At 38.8% G+C, this 15,301-nt stretch overlaps 2 protein-coding genes across 2 annotated transcripts in view; both read left to right on the top strand.

Annotated features, from left to right (window-relative positions):
• The first annotated feature begins 313 nt into the window (after positions 1-313).
• On the top strand, positions 314-12,532 carry LOC139131310 (arylsulfatase B-like). The gene is made up of 18 exons (XM_070697317.1): positions 314-365; positions 478-553; positions 1,116-1,160; positions 2,077-2,121; positions 2,788-2,905; positions 3,365-3,416; positions 5,385-5,488; positions 5,935-6,038; positions 6,555-6,667; positions 7,083-7,184; positions 7,343-7,406; positions 8,017-8,114; positions 8,305-8,438; positions 9,021-9,079; positions 10,315-10,432; positions 11,101-11,180; positions 11,466-11,555; positions 12,230-12,532. Exons 1-18 carry the CDS (start codon positions 318-320, stop codon positions 12,406-12,408), a joined length of 1,629 nt encoding a protein of 542 aa, XP_070553418.1. The 5' UTR covers positions 314-317; the 3' UTR covers positions 12,409-12,532.
• A 1,389-nt stretch (positions 12,533-13,921) lies between these two features.
• The window catches only part of LOC139131313 (solute carrier family 13 member 1-like), a 33,295-nt gene continuing 31,915 nt past the window's right edge, over positions 13,922-15,301 (top strand). Inside the window, exon 1 of the mRNA XM_070697321.1 lies at positions 13,922-14,031. The gene's annotated coding sequence lies outside the window, so the exon portion shown is untranslated. The remainder of the gene's footprint in view (positions 14,032-15,301) is intronic.

The following is a 15,301-nucleotide window of genomic DNA, read 5'->3' on the forward strand; positions in this document are numbered from 1 at the left end:
TTACGCAAACTAGCCACGGTTCGCGATCAGATCTATAATTAAGAATCATAAAACTCTGCTCAATATTCATTTCCTCGATGAACTTTTTAAAAACATCTGGATCAGTAAATCATCAAAAAAACCGTACGGACTATGCATCACAAATGCAGTCAACCTATCATAATTGGAAACGACGGGTTTGTCATAAAGTTTTAAGCATGAGGTCATTTCCCTTCGTCGGAACTATTCTGATTGGCTGACGTCACAGAAAAGTAGTCACGTGTTGGAATTTGTCCGTCTATAAAAAGGGCAAATCCGTCGCTGTATCGTCACTTTCGATGATCGGGAAGAAGTCAAGAGAGCTGCAATCCTCTGCTCATCAGAAGGTACGACAATAGTTTTTCTTCCGTTTTTCAGGGCTCTGATTTACTGCTTGTAGAAAAAAACCGGCGCTGTTCATCCTTAAAAACTCGAAATTTTTTTATCGACTACTTACAGATTTCTTACCAAGCGAGTATGAAGTTGGTGATAGTTTTCGTTGCCTTGTTTTTAGGCACATCATGTGCGTTCCCAGGTTAGTTACATGTTGTTGTTTTTTGTTTTGTTTTGTTTTATTTGTTTATCACATGTTTAGCGTTTCACGTCGCCCTTTACGACGAATTTGTTCGGCTTTCGTACAATTCATGGGTCAAAAGTATGATATATGAATGCGTGGAAAGAGTTGGGCGGAATTCCATAGCCCGGTCTAATTCACAAGCCGACCTCATTCGAGGCATGGAAAGGTTTATTTCACGATCATGTGATATGAAAATGTACTCATGTGACCTTTTGTATTCATACTTTCCATCAATATATGTTCAAATATTAGTCAATCGTTTGCTTGCTATCAAAGTTTAAAGAAATGTTCCAAAATAAAGGTCTTTTTTTCGATCATAACTTGTTGAGGAGAAGCCTGGATATGGAAGAGTAGATTGATACCCTTCTTTGTACTCTCTCTCTCTCTCTCTCTCTCTCTCTCTCTCTCTCTCTCTCTCTCTCTCTCTCTCTCTCTCTCTCTCTCTCTCTCTCTCTCTCTCTCTCTCTCTTTCGTTGTCTCACCGAATGACGTGCCTCAACAAATGTACATTTACCTGTAGAGAGGCATGTTCGAAGCTCCTCGTCCAGCAGTGGCTCTTCAGAAAGTAAGTACTCAGTAATCTTTGGTATCTTGTCCTTCCTCTGTTAATTGATAGTCATTAATTACGTCTAGTCTGGCCATGGTAGACTTTTGTGTTAAATGAAGCCCATGTCGCGACCCGATACGATTCTGCGTGGTACAACACGTCATTTCTCGAGTGAATGGGCGTGATGTTTCAAGGTGACAACGTCCCTAGGTAGTACTAAAAGTACCGCAAGTAAATATTACTTTGCAGAAACAACAAACTATCAAGAGTCAGCTATCATTCTTCATATCACGAAATGGTATGCCGTTAGAATACTGTAACAATTAGTATTACCTCTAGAGTTAATGTAGATCAAATAAGAAGGTAAACATTGCTTGTAATAACTTAAAAAAGAAATTCATTTGGGGCAGACACGATATCAGGGCGCTGAAGTTGTAACTTGGGCTTAGTTCCGGTTTCGTAAATAAATCCATCAACATCAATTCTATCGGCGTGTTGGTATTCGATTACACAAGGATAACCTCCGATATCTGGTGAGGATTGAACTACATGTACGTGAGACTACTGTTCGCAAGAAAACAGGTTGGAGTTATTCCCCAGGAGAGCGAAGATCGAGAGAATTGCTACACTACTGTAACAGTGTATTATTTATCTCTGGGAGGTAGTTTGAATCGAAAATTGAGAGCGATGTAGGATATTTTGGCCAATCAAGTGCAGAGACTTGTAGGTCAATAATTCTCAAGAAATGCCCGCATTTGTCGTTATCAACACAATATGACTCAGTTGAAACTGAGAGCAGAGAATGCTAACTCCGCTAACTCATGTCATTTTTGTTTCCACGGCGTTTTCTTGTTGTCATATTGTGACCCATTTATCGTCGTGTGATTCGATTAGAGGATCAACACTGAAGTTTTAATATTTGATTCGTTTGCAGAAAAAAAACAACCCCACATCGTATTCCTGTTGTCTGACAATTCTGGTAAGATTTGTGTGATCTTATGAATTCGTCTTATGAGATATCTAGCTGTTTGTTTGTCTGTTAGTACAATGAAAATTACGATATTCTTAATTTTTGTTTAGTCCATGGCTTCAATTAACAGAAAAGACATTCATAAGCAAGTGTAGCTTTGATTTCATCGCGTGAAGCCTTGTATGTGAACGTGTCTGCGCTCAGAGTTGCACTGTGCAAGGACATTTGTATGCAACATATGGTGATAAATTATTTGTTCGGACTGGAAAGTGGAAATATTTCAAAAATATGTGTACAGTAAACACATTTAACAAAGACTATACCAGAAGTAGCGCCAACGTACTGTATGTTGACATGACTTCTTGATTTGCCATCATAATGATTTATCTCTCAATTAATAATACTATCTCCAAGTCAACATATCCCCGATGTGACGATGATGATGATGATAACAACCAGTGTCAGCTCTGGTTATCCTTGATCCGTACAACACGGAGCATGGTTTAGCTAATAAATCGAAGTTCTAGCTGGTTAACATATTACATCAGGTCAGTTTCTGTAACCAAAAAAGATTAAATCAGGGAACAGCTGCAATAGAAGGTACTGTATTTCATTGTTGAGGTTAACCAACACTTCAGAGAGCTTTGACAAATCAAGCCCCATCCTTTTCTCTAGGCTGGGCTGACGTGGAATGGAACGATCCAGTGGGTGTTATGAAAACCCCGAATATGAACGATCTGGCGAGGAATGGTGTCATCCTGAATCAGACATATGTACAGCCAGTGTGTACACCGTTAGTATTTCCATTGAAAGAAATTCACTTGTTTGGCAAAGCACAGCGTCTACGGTCTAAATCTGAACCAATGAGGCATATGCACTTCTGTCTTTCATAAATGTCTTTCCGCTGTAAATATTGCCAGAAAGACATTGAGAAGATTTTTATTTACACTGTGCCATCCGGCATTTTTTCACACCTATGATGGCCTAGTGATGGCCGTACATAAAGTTGCAAGATAAGGCAGGAAATAGTAACACTCTGAACGTAAATGGCAGCACGTCATCCAAATATGAAAGTATTGTCTTGAAGACGAGCCACACATGTATCAAACGCCACAAACGCCTCAAACGACACCGTCGTTGCGTCTTATGTACTGTCGACTATACTTCATAGGCCTGAGTCACTTCTCATTCGCTTGAAATGGTTTTATGAACAGTTCATAACGTTATTCTCCTCTGTTGTTTTTGTTCTCAGTACAAGAGCGGCGTTTATGACCGGTTACTATCCATTCAGATACGGCCTAGGCGTGAGTACAGAGTCGTTCTCTTAGAGAAATATGAAGTGTTCCCAATCACTCATATCTTTAAAAATAAGGAATTCTATGGTGTCTGCACGATGATCTTTAATAGGCTGAGTAAAGTCCTCAATTATCATGGGTTTGTTGTTTTGTTGTTGTTAGTATTTTTAACAATGAATCTCTAGTTTATGTTTCTTCATAGAATTAATGCGGTAGTTTTATTTAACCTTTGGCAAATACGTAGCAAATGATGGGTTTCCTATCATTCATTTTGATCCAACAAATAGATAGTTTTGCTACAAGTATATGAGGTCACCATTATAAATTACTGGAGAGCTGGTGTCGCCTAAATATAAACCTGATGGACAGCTCTCATAGCACGGATTGCTGATATTCTAGAGCTCGTCCTGAGAAAAATTGTTAGAGAATTATCATAGGATGAGTAAAATTACAGTGAATTTCAAAATAGCTTGGGATTACAACGTGCTTGGGTGATAGGAACAAGGTTTCTGGCGATAGAAAATGACGCCACCTGCACTCATTACAAACGTTCTTTTCGAAAGTTTGCAACAATAAACCTGGAATACGACATTCACTGTGCCACAGTCAACATCGCCAGAGCTGCCGCGCTTCCACCCGTACACTGACTGTTTGAACATTGTTATATTGCCTTTATCACATTTCCCGTCGATGAAACTGCACAGAACGCCAACGATAGGTTTCTCCTCGGTACAGTGTGTAGGGGCCAGTACAACGATTGGTGTTTCCTACACTCAACTTGTTCTGTGCATGAGAACATTGGACGTTGTATAGGTTAAAAAACTATCTACTGTTGATTGACCAATCAGAGTGCTCAATTCAGGGTGTTTTATTTACTCGTAAAGCCTTGGTCACCAAATTCAAGAAACGAATGACAGCGCCGTAGTAAAGTACTGTCCAATCAAAAGTGAACATGTCATATTCTGTAGACATCTGGTACGTTTTAATATTCAAATTTGGTAACTTAGCGGATACAAACTGAAACACAATATCTGCTGTGGTACAAACATAAACTAATGTGCCCTAGGGCATTTATAGGATGTTCCATTACATTGGAAAGCTATTTCACAAATAAAAGTTTTAATTCATATCCTAAACATGTTACATTGACAAAGGGGACGGTTGACGTAAACACATTGAAAACGAAAATATATCAGTTAGGGGCGATAGTTTTTAAGTCGGATAAAACCCTCGTACTCGGACTCTTCTATATAAAGTCCAACCCTACGATAAATTGTCGAGGCCGCAGGCCGAGACATTTTATCGTTGGGTTGGACTTTATATACCAGAAGAGCCCTCGTACTCGGGCTTTATCCTATACTTAAATTGTTGCAAAATCTATCAAAGTAGAACGTTTGCAATTAATGCAGTTGGAGTTATTTTTATCGCCAGAAACGTTTTTCTAATCATCCAAGCACGTTGTAATTCCAAGCTATTTTGAAATTCACTGTAACCTCTTTTGAAGAGATAATAGTTCTTGTTCAAGAAACGAAGTAGTTTTACTTAAAATTCACGAGTTCTTGTATCTACAGCCACTTTAAAGGCAGTGAGTGGGGCGCTTTAAATAGAATTCTTTGTTTGCCGTCCGCATGCTAGTAGGTTTTCAGAGAAAATTAAGAAAACAAATACAATGTTAACACTATTACAAAAAAAAAAAATTCCAAAAGAAACCAACTAAAAATTGAGCTTATGTTAATACACTAGTGTTTTTGTCTGTGTTTGTTTTTTCCAAGGACGGCAAACATGAATTTTCTTTAGATGGCTTAGGCGAGAGACCTCAGCTGGCCGACTCAGAAGCCGTTGACTATTTCAGAATTCTTTTCGCTCGTGGTATGTTTTTTCACGTGAATTAGTAGGGAAAAGATAATGAGCGGCGTGTTTCAAAGAAATTTCAATGTTAAATATGAAGTAATAGATTTACATATTTTCTTCCTGAAGCATGCAATGATCATGCCTGCCCAGCCAATGTACTTGTCCAAGGAATACAAACTCTTGCCAGAATATCTCAAGGAGCTTGGATACACGAACCACATCGTTGGAAAGTAAGTACTGTACGATAAAATACGGCACAGGATCAGCTCTGAAATTTTCAACATCCCTGTCGCTGTGCTTTAAGTGAATTATAAGTCGGATGTTTCTATTCAGTGTTACTGAATAGGATCTCTGTGTGATAGCATTGTTCTAAGTTGTTACCATTATCCCAGCTATTTCATTGGCATCATAGATATTGTATCTGTGACGCAACGACAAGGAATACATAAGAAATAGAAAACGTCCGGCTGTCCTGGCTTGTCTTTTCTGTGTCCGTCGTTTTTATCCATGCATGAGAATTATATATATATATATATATATATATATATATATATATATATATATATATATATATATATATATATATATGTATATATATCACTGACAATGCTTGCACCTTTAGATTGCTGAGGTCTCGTATCATCAGAAGCAAATTCTAATTCCTCCCCTATTACAGATGGCACCTTGGTTTTTGTCGCTGGGATGTCACGCCATTGGAGCGTGGATTCGACTCCCATTTCGGCATTTATAACGGATTAATTGATTACTACACACAATCTGGTAGGTGACGCCCTACGTTGTTTCAAGAATGTTTCTTCAAGTCGTTCAAATCGTTTAAATGGTCGCTATGAATTGAAAGAGTTGTTATAAATTGTAGAGGAGTATCGACTTGTTGGTGTCAAGTTTTGGAAAAACCTGACCGCTTATGCTTATCTCTTAATGTGTGTTACAACGTGTGGAGCGGTCCCAGTCAGAAAATGTAACAACTTAGTCCGGTTATTGAACCACGGGGGATTTGGCCGAGCGGTTCTGTCTGTTGCCTCTCTGCTATGCGACTGGCTGCTGTATGTTGTGAGTTCGAACCCGATTGAAAACTAGGCGTATCACATGCCTTAGTATAGAGAAATCGCTTTAATAAGCTTACCGTTAGCAGAGCATTCGACAATTCATATTGTGAGTGTAGGACCTTCAAGTTATGGTGCCTTGTGTGAGGTAGGCGACAAACATGCCTCAATTTGACTTTTCTAAGCGGTTTAATGTCGGAAAAGAGAAATCAGTTTAAAATCGTTCTTGCAGTTTCGATCTTCGATCCTGTGAAACAGTTGTTCGGACAGGACCCAGGGGAGACGGGACTCGATTTCCAGGATAACACAGGCTCTATGTTCCACCACCAAGGAACCCATGCTAGTGTAAGTGAAACAACAAACTTTATAACATGGCTGCTTTTGTAAATTTATACAAGGTCCTTGTTGAGATTCTCAGTAATGTTCACCATTGGGATACCTAGATATGAAATAGTAAAAAGCAAAATTGTCCCCTCCGATTGCCATAAAACAAGATATCTAATCAGTTAATTTCCATATAGTCCTATCAAAGAAATATGGAAATGTCACTGTTTAATTGAGTCTGATATGTGATTTTTCTACCACCAGTTTGATGTCCAGCAAAAGGAGAACTGTTCTGTGCTTTCACAACTTCCCATTTGAACTTACTATCAGAAAGAATGTCAAGGCTACAACGTGATCCATATGTCCTGTTCAAATCCAGCCAGTAAACATCAACACATGATGTTTACCACATGTTCATCACACTATCTCATTACAGGAACACATTGGTAAACGAGCCGTGGATCTGATAGAAAGACATAATCCAGACGTGCCAATGTTCCTTTACATGAGTTTCCTACTGCCTCACTTCCCATTCCAGGTGAGTACCATGGTCCATGGTCGCATGCCATAATGCTTGTGTGATTTATTGCGGTAACGAATATTGAAGCAATGTCTCGCCCATCGTTAGTTCTAAAAATTCACGTCATCACAGTCTTACAAATTACTGGTAACGCTCTTTTTCTTTGCATTCGTTAGGCACCAGACCGATTCACAAATATGTATGCTCCATTGCCTGTGCCAGGTCTGCAACAATACCGAGGTGAGAGATACACGCAACCGATTTGTTTAGTATACGTTATCCATCAATAACACTTACACAAACTCAATAGGTATTAAGCCAAATTAACCTCATCAATTTCTATAACGATCAGTACAATATTTTGGATCGCATTCAGCCAAATGTGTGACTGCTGGCAAACGGTTATCAAATATTCATACATACATGCGAGTATTGACTGAACCCTTATCGTGCACGCTATCATGAGTTTTTATTATATGAAGTTGTCAATATCAATTTTCTCCGTCATATTTATTAAACATTAAGGGAAACAATAAATACAGTTTTCAAATGCATGAAATATGTAGCTATGACAACTGTGGCCAATTATATAACGTGCTCCCTATGACATCAATATGATGAGCTATATGTAGAATATCATCGGTAATGCATCGCACAAAAAATATAAATAGGATACATAAAACTGTTGCTTTCATACGATATAATCTGTCATATGGAAGTTTATGTGTTGTGACATGAGATGGATACATGTAAATAGACATGGCGTGTCGATATCAACATCATCTAATCGGGAAAGATTGTCGTAGAATTTGAGAAATAAAAGAACTCGTCTCTCAAAATGTGATTTCAGGAATGATATCTATGATCGATGAAGCAATTGGCAACATAACTAATGCGCTAAAAGCTAATGACATGTATGAAGATACAGTTATCGTGTACCTCAGTGATGTAAGTACAAAATATGGTTATTGGCGTCAATCCACGTCCTTACCCGTGATGCCGTTTCCTACGTCCCTAACCATGATGCCGTTTTCTACGTCGTTAACTATGATGCCGTTTAAATCTGGACGAGCACTGTGTCCGTTTAGCTCAAATTCAAGTGTATCTGAATCACAATCTTGCCCTTGTCATTTTTCAGAATGGCGGACCATGGTTCTTCGGCACCCAATGGCCTCTTCGCGGTGCCGGAGGAAGTCCGTTTGAGGGCGGCATTAGATCGCCAGGCTTTGTGCACAGTCCATGGCTTGAGAAGACAGGATACGTGAATAACGAGTAAGATATTTCGTTTCACTGGGACTTAATTTTTGAAGGCGATAAATCATGCATGTATATAATCGACGTTTTATGATTAAGCGAAGTCTACGCTTCATATTCTATCTATTAAAATTCTCTACCAAAAACAGAGATTTATCTCTTAAAGAGTCCATGTCAATTTTGTCCCGTGGAAGCCACCTAGTCGCACACGTCAACAAAGCAAGCATTTCCGGCGTTGTGTGCGACACCATGCAAACTCATTGAATACTCTTTATTCTACTGCAACACTCAATATTTCAATGGAATGTGATTAACGCTCAATTGAATATGATTCTCGTTGCATGTTCATTAAAATTAAAATATAAGTCACTATGACCGATATTTGATATTCAGTATTTTTCATGTTTAAAACTTTAAAAATTTTAAAATATATTATTTTGATCATTGTTATTGCTATTGGTGTTTCACTCGGCGTTCCTAGATTGATTGTCGTCTGCTAGATATAATGAATTTACGCAGAAAACGGCTTGCGACATACAGGGAATTTGATATTTGATGTTCTTCTTGCTTACTACAGTCATTTTTTTAATTATTTTGTAGAGTGATCCACATCTCAGATTTCTTCCCAACCATCTTATCTTTGGCCGGAGGAGAACCAGGTGAGTCTCCATCCTAAAACAAAAGATACAATTCGAGGGATTCAGTCGTCGGAACTGCGCTTAAAGGTCGTATGGGACCCATACGACCAATGTAAACACTGTATCCAAGGTACGATGGTGACTGATGAAAGTTAAAAGACATGTCTTTCATAATCTACATCGTATAATTTAAATGTTGAAGCTATGGTGATGAGGCGAATCTCGATATTGTGCACAAAATACATTGTTTGTAAACAAGAAACTCGCACAGGCGCAGTTCCGACGACTGGTTCCTTTTAAGATATACCCTCTGTTAAGGACTCGCTCCATATTGTCATCATTTTAATGCTTCATGCTTTCTATTTGCTGATCGGGTGCAATGCGACCCTTGAAAAATGGGAATCAATAATACATGCGAGATTCTGTCTTTGAGTCTTGAATGTTACCCCTGTGTAGGCCTAAACAAATATTTCGAATGTTGGCCAACGACTGTAAAATGTCACACCGCTGATCTGAGTATACTTTAAGGGAAACTTTTGCCGCAAATAAATGTTGCATATTCGCTCACTAGGCCTGTTCTAGTCATTGAGTATGGTGAAGAATTTAAATAAATTTAATGATACTCAACCTTCGATATTTATTAAGAAGAGGGTAGCGTCTGATATTACATCTGATTTCGGTAGAGTATTTTCGCCATTTGACTTACAGAATTTTCAACAAGACTTTTTACATATGCCAACCTGCAAAACTTACTCGTGTCATTCTTCGACGTGTAATGTAAGAATGTCAAAGTAGGCGAACGGGTGATATGTTACATTATTGGGCTGTTCACTACGTGTGAAATAGATGTACAGGCGTTAAGGTAGAATGCGTCAAGGAAACAGATATTCGGACTCTCAAACTTTTACAATTCTTTTCTGATCTACCACTTGTGGGGATTCATTTTAAAAGCTCTTGGTGTAAGAAAACTTTTCACCGGCTTAGTTTTCCGAAAATCGAAAGTTTTATTTTTCCCCATAGAGTAAACACAGGGATGGCGGCCATTTTAAATTTTAAATATTGGTAAATCTTGGTTTATTTGTTTCTCTTGTTACAAAATTTGCACGATGACCCTCCATTTTTGTTTTTGATTTTGAAAGAGGGAAAGATTGAGAAAATGTTTAAGTCTTTCACTTTCGAGTTGCGTACTACCTTAAATTGATGGGTCTTTTTACACTTTTTTCCCATCCAACCCTCCTTAAAATACAAATCCGAAGATCCTAATTTGGATGGTGTGGATGTTTGGGAGACCATATCGAAGAACAAGCCATCAACAAGAACAACAACGGTACTTCATTATGACACTCATCCCGTGAGCCCGTGTACCAGCATTAGGTAAATCATCAGTATAGCTACAGTAAGACGACTGCCGAATATATTTTTTCGCTTCCTGTACTAAAAAGAGCTTCTGTTGGTAGGATAAAGGACATAGAATATATATCGTAGGGATTACGTCCCTTTGCGAAGTGCAAGTTTTGCAACTTGTTCCTATTCAATGAGGATTTTCGGACGCACACAAGACTCGAAGTGTGGGGGTTGAATGGGTCAGGTCACTCGTACGTTACAAACTTCCTTCAGATCGGTCTGATACAATATGTACCAAGTTGACGCTTTACAGGTCAAAACCATTTCCCTGCACATAGTAGGAGTGTCATGAGTCGATATCCTACTGTATGACTAGTCTGCAGCGTAGAATTAATCACCCTTTAACCATAATTGTTTGGCCCAAACCCATGGTTATCAACGGTGGTTGTGGACCTGTGTACAGGAAATTAGGGTAAACAGCTGACGGAGAAACTGCGACCATATACGACGAAGTCGGTGAGGTTGATGAAAACTGATTGTCATTCGATCAAAAGTGGCCTCTACCGAAGGTCACATGCATTGTTTAGGAAAATCGAAGGGGAGTTGAATGTGACGCTGATATGTGAACACAGGCTACCTACCACTATGTCACTACAATTTTGGCCATATTCTCCTTTTCTTATTTTGACCGATTTCAGGGTCGGACGTTATAAGATTATTGATGGAAGATATGACGTCGTGAGGAATATCACCTTCAATGTTGATAACTTACCGTCGGGTAAGAAAGGAGCACGCTGATAATTTTAATTTATCATAATAAGCATTATGTTAACAATGATATTGAACTCTCGAAAGTCACCACAGTATGATGATAAACATTTTTGATTAACACGTCAATGTTATTCATTTAATCATTTTGCACAGTTAACCTTTCGCCGCCTTTACACTCTAGTGACGTATAGAAGTTCAGGCAGTTGTACTCCTGCGTATTGTTGTATGTTACAAAAAAACACACATAATCGTGGCTGGTGTATTTGACGCTTACTTATGTTTCACCCCGCAGATACCTGGTTTCCGCCACCTGAATTACAGAATCCTGATGTGCCGAACGTTCAGGCGCCAAAGGTTGGAACACAGCTTTTCGACATAGAAGGTATTGCGATCTTAATCTCATCTCAAGCAAACTAATCCAACTGTTATATTCGAGGTCTTGCAAGCACTACCAGAGATACGAATCAAATGCTAAAATTATATGTGGTGTTAGACTGGTCTGCCGCACAGTGGTACTGCATTCGCCGAAAAATGTGCGATGCAACTTATCTGCTACCAACTTTGAAAGAAATGTACCGAAATGGCTCGCATATACAGCCATATTTGGTCGTATCGCAAACCAAATCGACCTGTGCAACTGCTAGTAATACTCATTTGAACGTATACCACTTCTTCAATACATATGTTAGATATATATGACTCGTGAGAGGAAAACATGTATTGCCTGCAATAAGTTAACACAATATATGGATATGTATGTGTACACCATACTTAATTGTTCTTGTAACGAGCTTGAAGAAAACTCTGCTTTAACACAATATATGGATATGCATGTGTACACCATACTTCATTCTTCTTGTAACGAGCTTGAAGAAAACTCTGCTTTAAGAATGCTTGATTTTAGACTCAAAATGTGAAATATTGCAACTTAAGCGGTGTATACTTTGCAGGGATGACTGTTGGTACACGGAAAACAAGATTTCTCACACTGTTTAAAGCATATCCTCCAAGTTACATTAGTTGGAAAACTTACGGCAAAAAATGCTTCTTTTTCAGCTGACCCACGTGAAATCAACAACCTGGCAGACAGTATGCCAGAGAAGGTCGCAGAACTACTTCAGATAGCGGCAGACATAACAGCAGGGTCACCGGAGCCGTGGTATCCGAACAACGTCGCCGAAGTTGCCAATCCTAATGAGTTTTTCAACGGCACTTGGACACCGGGATGGTGTTAGAAATACTAGCAACGAATCTTCGAGATCCAAATCCACAGTCGATTGTAAAGTATTCTGCTGATAAAGGCAACACTCTGACCTCGTTTTAATGCTAATAAAGTAAGGGCTTAGTGAAAATATACAATGTGCGTCGACCGTGATAATTTCTGTCGATGCAATGTACATCTTGTGTTTATGTGATTGTGTGTGAGAGAGAGAGAGAGAGAGAGAGAGAGAGAGAGATTTGAATATTTTGCGTCAATATTTTTAGCCTCGGTCTAAACATGATCTATTCTGAACCGATAGCTAGTGAATATGCCAAGTCAAATTTACATAAATTTAAATCTGATGAAATTGGAACATATTGCCATTGTCTTTTTCATTTACGGAGAAAACTTTTATATTCTCCTATACAGGTTTAACGTGTATTCTGTATCCAAACCATTCACAAATGCGCGGTTTTCCTGTTTCTCCCCAGTCATTGCTTATGACACAAACTAGTGGTGGTGACGATTATGAATTTCTCTATCAACAAATCATGAAGCCAATATCGGACATTTCGGCTGTTGGTATACCGATATGGCACAACATGTTTATTGAAACTAGACAATAAATGTCGTATTTATTGTTTCCTCGTCAACAAGTTTCTTAGTCTTAGTCTGAGTCTCCTTCAGTCGCCTGATTGACACTCTCCATAAATATCAGATGATTGATCCCCCTAATTGACAGACGAAATCACAACAACAACAACAACAACAACAACAACAACAACATCACCATCACCATCATCAACAAGAAAAACAGATCAACAACAGCAACTTCAATCATCATCATCATCATCATCATCATCATCATCATCATCATCATCATCACCATCATCATCATCATCTCCATCGTCATCATCATAGCGACAAGAGTGGCAATCAATTCTTCGCCAGATGAGACCGTAACCTACAGGTTGAGAGTTGGAAACCTCTACATGGGACTGATGCTTGAAAGCGAGGCGGCTGATCATCATCAATATTGAATCGCCACACAGCTCATCTAACAGAAGCCATAATTTCCATGACTGAACTGAAGTTGCCACTCGAAATCTGATATCATTCAGCTGTAAAATATGTTCATCTAATTTAGTTTGGTTATCAGGGAACAGGAGCCACGGAGGGTCAAAGAATCGCAAGTATTGAGAATAATTGCTGTGTTCCTCGATGTTCTGACACAGCAACTTGAATGTTGCATTATTTTAGCATCTTGTACTACAAGAATTTATGGAACCTTTACGATCATACTCATTCTTTATAAAGCTTTCCTTGGTTCCACACACATGTCATACTCCTTCCGTTCCTATGGCGACATCGTCTTGAAAAAGCAGCAAAATCACTGGTCACGATTTCGAGAGCATGATAGAGAGTGCCTTTGCTACAGGTGTTTCCATTTTCGTGCCTTCCATTGTTTGCACAACCTCCGTGGCTTGAATACACTGTATTGTGGGTAGAGCGCCCTCAAGAGATGACCGTTTCTGTTCAGGTTACCCTGACCGTGAGTCCTGATGAGTTCAGTCCGTTCCCACAAGACGTGATCGTTGTATCCAAGGTGGAGGCTTGAAACTTGATTTTAATCGCACCGTGGCACTCCATACAGGCAGTAAGTATGTATACATTTGGGTAGTTTTTATCTAAAACAATTCGATACATTACAGCAAAGACATGGCACTAGTACCGATCAATTTGTTTGTATCGTTTGGTGATAATGTTTGATGAGAATGACTTGAGATAAAAATAACAAGAACCTGTACATGAACTTTGTCGTCCTTTCAAATGCTACACCATTGGTATCGAATTTTAAAGGTGTAGTGACTTTGCAGGAACATGCCACACAGGTTTGTTTTCAAGTAATTTTCGGCTGTCTCAGCACAGATAGAATGCTCCCATTGTATCCATTGGACGATGTTTCCTTTTAGGGATGGACCATTAGATCTTGGGAGGGGGTGGTCACAATGAAATTGTGAAATTTTTTTACTATTGTAAATTTCTAAAAAAAAATTTTTGCAATTGAGATTAGCTGTGCAATTTTCAGATTTATAATTTTTTTTAGTTCATCGCTGTCTGAGGATAAAGAGGGCAAAGATGTGGTGCGAAGCACCACAAGCGACCGCGCAAGTGGTGTTATTTGGTGGCACTTGTGGAGTATTTTTGTGGGGGGAGGTCACGAGGGGGGTGTCCCCCTCCTGCCGTTGGAGCTTTTGAAAAATAGAGATTAAATGGTTTTATTTGGTGGCACTTGGGGAGCATTTTTTTCAGATTACACATCTTCCTCTGAAACATGGTCTTCTTGCTCCTCAGTAGCTTCCTATAGTTTTGAAAATTGACTATTTTGGTTTCCTGGCTTCCCTTTCTACTGCGTAGTGAAATGCCTACATTCACCCTACCAAACTTCATGCATAGCTCATGATTTACAATTGATTTTGACAAGCTGAGAAGCTGTTTGCAAAATATAGTGAAATTTGCATATTTGTATTTTTAGAGCAATTGTTGCCCTCTTTTGATCAAAACATCTATTTCTCTGTAGCAGCATGTGCAAATTGATTGGATGTGTATAGATGTGGTGAAATTTTAATATTTGTCTTTTTAGGGCAATTTATGCCATTCATGGTCAAAAAATCCGTATTCTCTGAAAGGGCTTGTCCAATTTCTTTGAAATTTGCTACATAAGTCCCTTAAGATTGTTTAAATCATGCTCTTTTTTGTGGTGGAAAAATTCTTCAGATAATTGTCATTCAGCATTTGCTACACACAAACGATTATTCATGCAGATTTATTCAGTATTTGTTATCGAGAAACTTTCAAAGTTCAACCCTTTTGTGTGTTTTTGTGTTGGGATTTGTTGGATAGATGGCACTTTACGTAGTGTATTG

The sequence above is a fragment of the Ptychodera flava genome, chromosome 4 (assembly GCF_041260155.1).
Source record: "Ptychodera flava strain L36383 chromosome 4, AS_Pfla_20210202, whole genome shotgun sequence".
Classification (NCBI taxonomy): domain Eukaryota; kingdom Metazoa; phylum Hemichordata; class Enteropneusta; family Ptychoderidae; genus Ptychodera; species Ptychodera flava.